Source organism: Vitis vinifera, chromosome 9 (genome assembly GCF_030704535.1).
Source record: "Vitis vinifera cultivar Pinot Noir 40024 chromosome 9, ASM3070453v1".
Taxonomy (NCBI): Eukaryota; Viridiplantae; Streptophyta; class Magnoliopsida; order Vitales; family Vitaceae; genus Vitis; species Vitis vinifera.
In genome coordinates, this window is record NC_081813.1 from 506,791 (window position 1) to 519,896 (window position 13,106).

The 13,106-nt window shown below is 35.0% G+C and overlaps 2 protein-coding genes, 1 long non-coding RNA gene and 1 other non-coding gene across 4 annotated transcripts; 2 read left to right on the top strand and 2 right to left on the bottom strand.

Annotated features, from left to right (window-relative positions):
* Nucleotides 1-67: 67 nt before the first annotated feature.
* LOC100266901 (acyl carrier protein 1, chloroplastic) lies at nucleotides 68-1,401 on the bottom strand. Its single transcript, XM_002271865.4, has 3 exons — nucleotides 665-1,401; nucleotides 462-581; nucleotides 68-324 (listed from the first exon to the last, which is right to left on the bottom strand). The coding sequence occupies exons 1-3, from the start codon at nucleotides 890-892 to the stop codon at nucleotides 202-204; spliced, it is 471 nt and encodes a 156-aa protein (XP_002271901.1). The 5' UTR covers nucleotides 893-1,401; the 3' UTR covers nucleotides 68-201.
* A 668-nt stretch (nucleotides 1,402-2,069) lies between these two features.
* On the top strand, nucleotides 2,070-2,142 carry TRNAA-UGC (transfer RNA alanine (anticodon UGC)). The gene has a single exon. It is a non-coding gene; the product is annotated as a tRNA-Ala (tRNA).
* A 603-nt stretch (nucleotides 2,143-2,745) lies between these two features.
* Nucleotides 2,746-4,557, top strand: LOC100241240 (trihelix transcription factor ASIL2). Its single transcript, XM_010656094.3, has one exon. It carries the CDS (start codon nucleotides 3,283-3,285, stop codon nucleotides 4,375-4,377), a length of 1,095 nt encoding a protein of 364 aa, XP_010654396.1. The 5' UTR covers nucleotides 2,746-3,282; the 3' UTR covers nucleotides 4,378-4,557.
* A 259-nt stretch (nucleotides 4,558-4,816) lies between these two features.
* On the bottom strand, nucleotides 4,817-8,995 carry LOC132254246 (uncharacterized). The gene is made up of 2 exons (XR_009466521.1): nucleotides 8,732-8,995; nucleotides 4,817-5,037 (listed from the first exon to the last, which is right to left on the bottom strand). It is a non-coding gene; the product is annotated as an uncharacterized LOC132254246 (long non-coding RNA).
* Between the last annotated feature and the right edge of the window lie 4,111 nt (nucleotides 8,996-13,106).

Below are 13,106 nucleotides of genomic sequence, written 5' to 3' on the forward strand. Positions count from 1 at the left end.
ATTGATACAAAATGAATTTGTTTCAGGCAAATTGAATCTGGGTTACTTTGTTTAAGGGAGATGATGAATGAAACCATCAGCATAGATTATTTTTTGGTCTCCATTACAGAGGAAAATTGAAAAGCAGCTTGACAACCTCTATAAAGTTTGGCAAAAGAGAAAATCTCTGGCAGGATTTAGAATACAAAAATGAAAGTTAGCCTAAGCATCAGCCTTCATTTTCTCAATCAAATTGGCAGCATCTTGAACAGTATGGATGTTCTGTGCTCCTTCTTCTCCAATTGCCACTCCAAACTTCTCCTCCAAAGCCATCATAATCTCAACCTGTTTTTCATACTCACAAGTCAGTATCATATACACTCCATGCAAACAAATAAAGCCCGAAACTTGGTAGTGAAAAGTAAGCAAATTTTCCTGGAAATATTCCGTAAGAAATGCATTAAGGAACCAAGATTGCATACAATGTCGAGAGAATCAGCACCCAGATCAGCAAACTTTGATTCGGGAGTGAGACGGCTTTCTTCAATGGAAAGCTGCTTGGCAATGGTGCTTTGAACTGCCTGCAGGGTCTCTGGTTGCGCCTGCAAATCGGATAAATCAATGAGCCCCACAAATAGCTAGACTCATAGTAAAAGATAATTGATTCTAATAATTAAGATGTTACTTCGCATGAGATTGTAGTCTTGAAGCAACCAGGAGCTTGTACTGATCTCTTCACTCCACCATTTGTGATCCTGATCTTAGAGACAAGCCTAAGCCCAACTGAATTCCCAAATGGGGTAGCCCTTACAATGGCAGATAAGCTGCGGGGCAAGCGAGCAGAGCCCCGGGCACTGCAGGGAGTGGAAGGGAGTGTGGCCAAAGAAGAGGAAATTGATGAAAGGGAAGCCATGGTGGAAGAGAAAAGGGAGGAGAATGTGAGTAATATGTGAAGAAAATGCAGAGAATGGAAGGCCTATTTGCAGGGTTTGTGGAAATATAGAGGCTTTATACATAGATGGCTTGAATTGAGGGCGGCGACCACAAGGTGGTCTGTCCTTCTGTCTATGAAGTGTGGGGCGGTTTCTACCATGTATCATGTCTCTTGTGCTTGGGAAAGCCCAAACCTCTTAAATAGTGTCGTTGATATTGAAACGGTAACAGCTTGTATGCATGCAGGCTTACCATTAATTATTAATTTCACCAATGGGTTTGTTGGATCTTACTTGTCTTTTTTATAGTATTTGCATGGTTCAAAGTCAGAGCATCGGTCTCCTACCATATTTAAAAATGAAAAACAATCAACTTAGAAAATTAGTTTAAAATATTTCTCTTTGTTTAAATATTCAAAACTCTGGGATTTCAAAAATAATTTTATTTGGGTTAAATATATTTCACCTTTTTAAGTTTTTTTTTTTTTTTTTACGTGTTTTACACTTGGTCTCTCAGACTAAAAATTCAACACTTTGTCTCTCAAATTTGTTATCGAGCAATATTTTACTTCCTAAACTTATTTAAAAAAATCAATAAACATATTAATTGATAAAATAAGATTGAAATATGAATAAAAATAAAAAAAATAAAAAAAAAACATCTCTTATTCAAGTTCAACGCTACACACTTCACATCCAAAAATCACAAATAAACATGCACATAGTAAATATCATATTTCAAAACCATTAAAAAAATTTCATTTCAAGACTATTAATTTAAAGTTAATTTTATCCAAATGTTCAAATCAAAGTGTAAAAAGGATTATTTTTTTTTATAATTTTATGAAAGTTTTGTAATTGGGGTTTAACCGATATTTTTTAATAAATTAGAGAGTAAAGTATTGAGTTTTAAATGTAAAAAAATAAAATGTTAAACATGAGGGGTAAAATATATCTAATTCATTTTTAAAAAAATATTTACATTAAATAACATGAGGATCATATCATTACGGGCATATTCCATTTCATTGGCTATGGGCTCAATCATAAATTGTTCATATCATCCGCAACTCGACCAGGGCTCGGTTATAACTTTGGCGATTGAAGGTTCTTGTACTAGGACTACATGTTGGTTTGTGTTTGATTCAAATCACACATGGGGATGTAGCTCAAACGGTAGAGCGCTCGCTTTGCATGCGAGAGGTACGGGGTTCGATACCCCGCATCTCCATTGTCTTTTGCTATATAACACTCATGTTATCTAAACGACGTCGTTTATGGTTGAGCCTAGAAAGAGAGGTAATTGGACCAGACTTACAAGCAGAGCCCACTCTCCAAGGCAACCAGGCCCAAAAGCCATGATCGACAACCCCACCACTCACTGATCTAACGGCTATGAAACAACCACACGTGCACAAGCGCATCATAACATTCAAATACTTGAGTCGCACCACATCCTACCCCATCCTCAGTGCCGACACCTAAAACGCATGCACTACCCTAGAAACTACAGAAACCTGACGTATAGTGCCCGGAAAAGCTGTGGCGCTACAAGCCGTACGTCAGCGCCAGCCAATGACATGGCGTTGATGACCTAGATGCCCCTGACACACACTCACGTGACCCCCTTTTTCGGCTACGTAACCTCATCCGCATCACGAACAGCTGTCGGTTACCGTCACCGGCGGCTCTTCAGTTCATTCGATTTCACTCCGATTACCGCCACGTGGACATGCCTTTACCTCAAAGTTATCGAAGTCCCTCACTTCTAAATTATAGTTTAATTCAGTTTATTAGCTTAAATTATTTTTAGATTGAAATTAAAATAAAAACAAAAATGATCTTGAATTAAATTAAATATGGAAGTAACGACGTTTTATAATTAAAATAAAGAGATAATTAAAGGGGTGTGGTCCCTGGAGCATTAGCCTATGAGAAGGAAGGGTAATATTGGAATTTGAATGATGGATCGAGGCAAAATCAGTAAATTTTTAGAAAATGGAGGTGAATTGCCTAAAAAAACAGGGAAGGTCCACCTACCAAGCCGGCAGCAGCATCCTCACGCCGGTGACGGAATAGCCAGAACAGCCAATAACATCTCACCAAGTAATCAATCCAGAGGCCACGTGTCCCATCTCTGACAGACCTCGACGGACGCCGTCAAAGACCTCAGTTTTTCCCGTCAACCGATAAAAAAACAACAATTAACTTGGCCTTCCAATTCTCCCGTCAATAAATTCCGGTCAACCAAAACCCTAATTCTCTCTCTTCTTTTCTTTCTTTCCGCTGCTTTCTCTCCTTTCTTTCTCTCTCTCGAATTTCGCAGATCGCCGATCTCCGGCTTGTCGGCAGGGGAAGATAGCTCCGATCCATGGAAGACGATGAGGAGATCCAGTCACACCCGTCGCCGGACACCGGATCTCCGGCGTCACCTCGGAGTAATGGCCGGATCACGGTGACGGTGGCGGCCGCGCCTCCTCCGCAGAACACCTTGACCCTGGCGCTTCCGATACAGCAGGCGAGGACCGCCGGCAACGGTGGTGGGGGAGGCGGTGGCCGGGAGGATTGCTGGAGCGAGGGAGCGACGTCGGTGCTGATTGACGCTTGGGGTGAGCGGTATCTGGAGCTGAGTAGGGGAAATCTGAAACAGAAACACTGGAAGGATGTTGCGGATATTGTGAGCAGCCGTGAGGATTACACGAAAACTGCGAAAACCGATATTCAGTGCAAAAATCGGATCGATACGGTGAAGAAAAAGTACAAGCTTGAGAAGGCGAAGATCGCCGCCGGCGGTGGTCCGAGCAAATGGCCGTTCTATCAACGCCTCGATCATTTGATCGGACCCACAGCGAAGATCGCCTCTGCCAGTCCCGCCACCGCCACGCCGTTGCCGCTGCAGAACGTGCCTCTAGGCATCCCGGTGGGAATGAGGTCAGTTCACCATCAGCAGCCCCAGCAGAAGAATCCCAAGCAGAAGCAGCAGTTGCGAAGGCGAGCTCCGGTGGATTCCGATTCATCACAGTCAGAGCCAGAGGCCTCACCAGACTCCACTGACAGTTTTCCGCCAGAAACCTTTGAAAGAAAGAGGCCTAGGATGCAGAGAGAGTTGAATTCAAACACCCCTCGAAGTGCACCAGTCCGGAGCCGTGGAGGAGGAGGAGGAGGAGGAGGAGGAGGAAGTGCTGCAGATAAAAATTGGAGCAACTCAGTGAGGGAATTGACTCAAGCAATTCTAAAATTTGGGGAAGCATATGAGCAAGCAGAGACTTCAAAGTTGCAGCAAGTGGCGGATATGGAGAGGCAGAGAATGAAGTTTGCCAAGGAGCTGGAGTTGCAGAGAATGCAGTTTTTCATGAAGACTCAATTGGAGATATCTCAGCTGAACCATGGGAGAAGGGTTGGGAATAACAGTATTCACCGAAACAACAACAATAACAATAACAACAATAGTGATAGCAGCAACTAGATTAGCTTAGAAATTAGGCTTACCCTGATGAAAATTTGTGTTGCAATTGTTAATTTGAAATGTACCGCTTTCTCAATCTCAATCCTTATTTATCACAACCTGTAACTTTCCCTCAAAATGCTCAAATACATTGGGGTAGTGTTGATTAATCTAAGTGTTGCTCTTGTACTGTTGTACATACATTGTAAGAGTTTTGTTGTGTTAAAATTTAGATTGACATTGTGTATCTTTGATGATGTAAATTTTGCAGCTGCTTCTCATGCCCAATTTCTTCCATCGTTGTTGTTCGGGTCTGCGCAATGGTCATATGGGTTGATCATCTGCAGGTGATGCAAAACAGGTTGTTTAGTTTAAGAAGAATAGACATGAAGAAGAAACTGATCATGTTTCCAAAGCAATACACAATATGCAATGAGGGCAGTGCAGAGTTGCTTTTCTAGTAAAATCATGCTTGGATTCATGGGAAGATGCTTTAAAACATTTTAAGGATTGTTTGGTAGCAGACAACCAAAAAGGACATCTTCAGAAACAGCGAAACTTGCAATGAGAAACAGAAACATATATGATATGAAATTCCATCTAGGGCAGAGGTTAATATCAACAATGTGAATACCAGTTTTGTGCTTTTCCGGAACTTTTTTGTTGGGCACTGTTCTCCCCCTGCAAAGAAATACACAGAACAAAAAAAAGAAGAATTCAACATGAATTTGTGAGAAGCATGATGCATAATTCCAGGATATTCTATGCTAGGTAATGCTCCCTGGGCACTTAAGGTGCTAGCAATTCTCTTGTGATGGAACCATGAAACACTGAAATCATGGAGACAAATTCCACTTATCAAAAAGTGAAAAGAAAAGGAAAAAGCTTAGACGCAATTTATCTAAGACTAGTTTACAATCTATGAAAAGGGAAAAGGAAAAGCAGCATCATTTGATAATTATTCTTCTACCCGGTTTTAGAAATCTAAAAAGAAAGCAGCAATCGATTAATCTTGTCACACAATCTATATTAGTTCCTCCTTACATTATATATGAGGCATAAAGGTCTTTAGTTTGTGAACTACATGTAAATGGAAGCAAGAACCTGGAATGAGTTTTGATGTCTTGGGAGTCCTTCATCCATCATTTTTCCTAATTACTTGATTGGGAATCTCAATGTGGTTTGAAATCTATGATTTAAGTGTGGCAGCATTCTACGGTCAGGTTGAATTGCTAAAGTGCAAATATTCTCTTATTAGCTTCACTGTTCATCTTTGAAGTAAGAGAATATGCTAGTTCAGTACGAATTCCGACAGGATTTTATCTATTCACATCACTCTGGTTGTCTGTCTATTTGGACTTCCAAACATTAATCTGCTCTTTAGGTTAATTTGACAAAACTAACTTAAACTTTGTAGGGGCCTTCTGATCAAGTTTATCATTTCTAAAGAAGAAAGGGTCCAATATGCAGATATTGCGAAAATATGAGCAGTCTCCCCATATTAACTTTTCACAATCAGATTGACTCTAGAATATCAGCAACAACAGCAAGCAAGTGGATGGTGGAGGAAAATACTGTATACATCAAAGACCAACGAAGGAATCTTTCATTACAAGGCTCACTAAGATCCTGCACAGAAGACTACCTTATAGGCTGTCCATCTCACAGTGCATGGGTCATTTTAGTTTTTTTGGATTGACCCGATAGCTGTTGAGAAATTCAATCTTGTGAGTGTGTCCTTTCAGCCTAGAAAGCTAATACTAGACCCAGTTAGAATTTTCAAATCAACAGGTATTTGAATAATTGGGACAGCAAGGGAGGAACTAAAGAAATATTTCTATGATCCTCTTCTAAGACCCTGCTGACACACCTGGGGACATTACCTTTCCAGTACTGATAATCATACCATGAGTTAAGTTGCCAAGCATCTACCCTGCAACTTTCCTCCCAGTAAACATGGTTTATTTTCACATCCCAGAATCCAGATCTCCAAGGTAAGAACTAGAACAATCCCAGAATTATGACCAGAAAAACTCTGTTTCTTGTTTGAATGCCTTGAAAATCAAAACCTAAAGGATGTTTTAACGGACTTAACCTTGTCCATAAGGTTCACAACAGCGGGGACTGTGTATTCTGAGATGCACTTTCCCAAAGGATCCCTCCTCTCTGCTCCATGTCAGTGTGTTGACAAAAGGACCATTAATTCAATGCAACACAACTAAAGGAATGAAATGACCCTAACCTCTCAATAATAAGCCGGATTGGTAATTTTAACTTTTAAGATCCTCTAAGGACTGTTTGGTAACTATTTTTAAAAACAGTTTTCTAACTTAGGAAACATGTTTAGGAAACCTTTGACAATAAAACAAATTTAAGTTGTTTCAAGTTGTTCCTCATAAAGTGTCGTGACAATTAAAAAGATGGAGTAAGCCGAAAAAACTATTTTCCTTTTTTGAGTTGTCAAACAAAATGTTATTCCTGCAAACAATTGAGAACTGATGTCAAAAACTGTTTTTCGAAAACTGTTTTTAAAAAGCATTGCCAAACATATGCTTTGTTTCTTCCTACCTAAGGAGAAGGCTAACAGGGGAGAAGGCTAACAGCCAATGCTTTGAACTCCTTGACAGAACACTACAACAAATATTAAATAAAAAAAATAAAAAAATCTATCCCTATCATATTTACCCTATAAAATAGCATTTCCAGGTAGAAACTTCTAATTCTTTATTTAAAAATAAAAACATAAGTCAGTCCAAAATTGCTTGTTTGAAAAACATCACATGAATTGTTTTCATTTAATGCAAAGGATTCCAAAAGTTTCCATCATGGGAAGAGGTGAGATTATATTTTCAAGTTTCATATTCTAAAGATAAGGGCATACAGAAAGCAAGTTTTCATATTTTAAAGATAAGGGACCTGCAGTGCACGGGGAGGCTTAAACGAGAAGATGCCATCAGAGTCGGGCACCAAATTATAATCAACAATATCACATGATATGATCAGTCATGTAATGAGAGATGTAACTCTGAATCAACTAAAGCATTATGATATGCACCAAATTGTGAAATACTAGAACAATAAATTGAGGAAACAACATTATCCCAAAAGCAATGCTATACAAATGTTCGGTTACTGCCCTATAATTCCAACTTGGCATGCCTAATAAAAAAGTTAGGCATTAATTCAAAGAAGACACGGATTCTACCTATCACAGCCACCGACATTATTTTCAGCATAGTTTAGTTCAACCCACCCTCCCCTTCAATCAACAACACGAGCTCTAATCTTGTGAAGTAAACCACTGATAAACAATGCATACCCTTTTAAGAATCAAGAAGAAACAGAGATATACGATAAAAAAGAGGGAAATTTACACAAGTTTCAGTGGCCAAATTGAAAGTGCTTTTGAATTTGACAACAGTGACTTCATCACTTAATGGAATTGTGAGCTTGTCTTTTTTTGCTAGCACCCGGATCTTTTAATTGATGAGATGTCCTAAAGCCAGGCTTTAGCCAATGTTTAAGGTATAAAGCCTATGACAAGATAGTTTGTCCTCTCTGTGGAATTTGATGATGCAAACCTTTATAAAATTTGCTGCTTGCTTTACATAAGGAGCAAATCCATAACAACTGAGATAAAATATTATTGCTTGATGGTGCAATGGTCAAATGTCTTCTAAATAATTACCTAGATGGAAGATTGGGAATTCTTTATTCTTACTTTTAGCAGGAACAATTGTTTAATATTTCGAGAAGGTAAGAATTCAAATACTAACATACAAGCATCAGATTTTCTTGCTTCCAAAGGTATCATAGGATGCGAGATTTTCGGATAAGCAATCAACAACAAGCCCATTACCAAAAATCTTGAAGATAGAAAGGGGAATTGGGGTGTCGGTGGAATTAGAACACTGGACAAAGCACCAAAGTGGGATCATAGAGAAAAGGTTGATACTTGATAGTAACATCCCTACAGGTCCAAGGTTGAATGATGTTCAGTTTCCCATAACAAGCAAAAATCATGATTACTTCAGAGAAAATCATGGAAACCCTTTTGCTCATAAATCCAAAAATTCAATTCCCATAACATCCAAACAATTTGATTTCAACCCAGTTCACTCTTTCCCATGTCAATCAAAATACAGAACCCTATAAAATAAAAATAATTAAAAAAAAAAAAAAAAACACAAGAGAACCCAGTCAACGAATCAATCCAAAAACACCAACCAGTGATAGTGCAAAATCAAAGAAAGAAATCATCACACTTCATAATAAACAAATGGAAATAACTGCATGAAATTTTGCTCTGTAAAATTCCCAAAAAAAAAAAGCCCAGAAAAGCAAACGTTAGAAATTTAAACGAAGAAGCACTTACCTGAGCTAGAACCAGGCTTGTTCTTGAGTTGGTGATCTCCGGGAGAAATCGGGAAATAGTAAAGAAATGAATAGGCTTGAAGCAGATGGATAAGAGAAACAGTGGTGCCCTTCTCGGCGACCACTGTCCGCCGGAGCCGGAGGAAGTAGCTCAGTGCAGAAAGGTGTCCGATCCTGGCGAATTGGCCTCCTCCTTCAGTGTTTTTCTTTACTTTTTTGTTTCATTTTTAGTTCTAGCTTTTTTTTTTTTTTTTTGAATATTAGAATATCAAGTGTTTATAGATAAGTAATATGATTATATTTAGTTTCAAACAACTTAAGGAAAAATGTGATGAAAATAAAATAAAGAGGAAAGGTGAAGAAAAATATAAAAAATTAATAAATTTAAAGTTTATAAATTATTTTTATGTATTTCTTTAAAATCATTTCACTTGATTTCATCTATTTTATAAAAATTAAATAATTTTAAATTGTATAAATTTCTAACTATTTTAATATTTTTAACTATATTTGATTTTATTTTGTATATTTTATCATAAAATCAAATATGAAAAAAATCATTTTTCTTAAGTTATATTTGACTCTCCTAAATTATTAGGGAAATAAAAAATTAAAAAAAAAAATTTTCTTATGTTTGATTTTATTATGAAAAATATAAAAGAATATAAAACATAATTAAAATAGTTAAAAACCTATGAAATTTCAAATTATTTAATATTTATATTAAATAATTAAAATAAGTTTAAATAATATATAAAAATAATTTATTAATTTTAAATCTAGTTTTATTTTTTTATACTGTTCCTCTCAAAAAAAAATTCTTACAATCCCTTCAAATTTTTTGGAAATAAATATAGTTTTAATATTTTTTTTTTCTTTTCTTAGCATTTTCTAAAAATCAAACATATTCTATGAAAATCACTCTGAAGTGATTTAGAAAAGGGTTGAAAGCATTTCCTCGTGATATCTAGCCAATTTGAAACAAAATTTAAATCATGTGTGTCACTTTATAAATCTTTTTAGATAATGACTTGCTCTTCATTAAATATAAGAGTTATTGTTTGTCTAATTGAAAAGTTATTAAAAAAATTTGATTTGTGACAAGTTAGGCTTTTAAAGACATAAAGAGGCATGATATATATATTAATTAAAATGAATTTTTGTAAGATGATAGGACCACTCAAGTGGTGGTTAAGTGCACTAAAGAGCTTGTGTCAATTTTGCAAAAGATTGACATAATATTTTCGGGATTTCATGCAAATCATATCTAGAAACCTTGAGATACTAACATCTTCAAACTCTATACCTATATATACCTTATTATAACATTTTTAGGGTTAAAAGAGATTTTTTTTATTGTTGGTATTGAGAGAGTCTCGTTGAAAGAAAATTTAACGAGTCATACCATTCACAATCTCTCATTTGAATGATTCATTCAAGAAAATAGGGTTGAAGGTTTGCATCCCTCTAACAAGACTAAAGAGTATTCATTAGAATAATTGAAAGTTGTTACGTCACGAATGTTGATCAAGTTGTAAATATTAGAGAGTAAGTCTTTAAGGTAAAATGATCAAGTAAATTTATGTAACTTTATCTCATATAGTGGATTTAGATTAACAATTTTAGACCATGTGATTTTTTATCTCCATAGTTAGCATGAGAGTTTTTCACATAAATTTTTTTTATTATCTCAAGTATCTCTTGATTATATTGACTGACTAGATATTTTATTTATCATTACTATTTTGTAAGGAAAAATTATGTATAAGATATAATATTTATTTTATAAATTTTTAGTTACACCAATCCACCTCGCTCGGTGTCACCCACTCTGGTTTTTCATAAATGTTTATAATATATTCCTTGCTAACAAAAGCACTATAAACGCATTAATCAATGTTATTTTCAATTAAAGTCATAAAATATAACTATCATTGATTATGTAATAAACTCATTTTAATCACGTTCACACATTTTTCGTAAAACCCACTAAAGCTAATGATAAATAACATCTATATAGAATGAGATGAGTTATTGTAAATGTTAATCATAACCTATATTTCAATGGGATGTAATAAAAATATTGTGTTTATATATACAATGAGTTTTTCTTAATCATGTAAACGTATTTTAAAGTTATTAAGATTTATTGAATAAAAAACAAATAATTTTGGAATAAACCATTACAAGTTACAAGTATATGTCGGGTTTCTAAATTGATTTTCAAATCATATATTGAAATAATTTTTTCAAAGTTTTTGATATGATCGCATTTTTTGAAAGGCTTTGAGGTAATAGGTTGGAAACTAAGATGCTTATCGTAGCTTATTATTTTTTTCTTGGCCGCTTCATTATTATCATCAAGTAAATAACAAAAAGGGTAATAGAAGCAAATCAATGGAACGCCATTCTCTTTCTCCCCTACTCATTGTGGCATTAGTTTCCCCATTTTCTCTGTCTGTCTCTCTCTCTCTCTCATTTTCCCAGTAACCAAACACATTTTCAACAGATTTCCTCTTTCATGATAAAGACGTGGCGAGCAACCATCTAATTTGATGCCATAAGTCAATGGTGTACAGGTGCCCCCACCGACCATCCAAGTGGTGGGTAACCACTAAATTCAAATGCAAACCCTTAGAAATTTTATTTTAAAAAATAAAAATAAAAAATAAAAAAGAAGGTCGACTCATCATGCAATTAGGATTCTTAGATCCAAAATGATTCAATGGCCCAAACCCATTGACCACAATCCATGAAAGAGGGCCCACACACATAGTGCAATCACAACCGTCAAATTCCTCATCATAACACCGCCAAGATTACACTCTTTTTTAAGCTTAACCTCAAAATCATCCAAAAGTCTACAAACCCAAATCAAATGATTTTAATTAATCATTACATAATTACATTACATATAACATAAAGTGCCACGTGGCATCCAAAAAGCTCAAGTGATCAATATATAAATATTTGTTGAAATTTTTATTTAATTTTGGATAATGGGGTTTATTTTTTTTATTTTTTTTTAGAAAAAGCAAGTGATACGTGTCAAAGGTGTCAACTTCAGCCCAACCAAAGCAATCATATTGGCCACTCAAAAAAATGGGTTTCATTTCACACCCGGATGGGGGACTGGCCACATGGCCTTTGAAAGTGAAAGTTCCAAACTATTAAAAACAAAAGAAAATCATAGAAAAACCAAGAAATCTATGCCAATGACAAGTAGCTTAAAATTGGACGGTTGCCTGTCGTTTGGGAGGTGGGAAAATGCCCCCTCCCAAATGGCCAAAATGAAGCCATTTTCAATTCAATTAATGCTTCGACAAAAGTAAAATAAGCAACCAAGAAAACTATTTCTAATATTGTATATATCATTACATCATTTGAATTTTTTAAATGGATCATACGATCAATGGGATAACGAAAATAATTTCATTTATTTATACTTGGATCTAGATCTTATTTACTTGAATATGAATTTTATTTTTTTTATAATTTAATATTAATTTTTTTATATCTCGATTTCATATTTTTAAATATTTTATTTAATAAATTAAATTTAACTACAGAATGAACAATTCAAAATTGAAGTTTGATACAATACCTACTTATCGTGTAACTTAACATTTTTCTTAAACATAATAGTTAAATCATCTTATATTAATAATCCCAAAAACTCTTATAACTCCCTATTTGTACAATTTTAACATGTTTTCCAAGTTTTTTTTTTTTTTAACTTTTATATTAATTTTTTTTATATCATAATTATTTTAAAAAACTTCCTCACCCTTATAAAGTAACAATAATTTAATTGAGATGTGGGTAATAGATAAAATAATAATAATAATAATAATAATAATAATTTGATATTTTGAATTGGGTGTTCCACAAGTTTGATAACAAAGGTAAAATTTTTGTGAATTGGGTCTACATCTTTGTGTGGAATAAAAGTCAAAGTGAAAATATATCTTTAATTGATGCCACCACATAGAGTGAAAGAGAAGCTGACCCATCCAAACAGTGAACTAAATTGGTTGGTTCAAATCTATTTATTCCATTTTGCCTACTTTTGAACCTCCCTTTATATGGTGAGTACTGAGTACTTACCTAGCCAAGGGCTATCCCTCCTCTATGACCTCTCTACAATTTAACTTATGTCAATAGGTGAGAGCCCATATGATCTAGGGTTTGGAGACACATAGGGCACCTACCCTATGGAAAATCTAATCACAAATTTTAGTTTAATTAAAGCAAAGCTACCAACTTAGCATTTTATTATAGTAAAATCCACATCATATAAATTATTTTTAATAAAAATAAAATAATTATGATATTTTAAAAAATGTTAATTAAATAAAAATCCAATTTCTTCATAT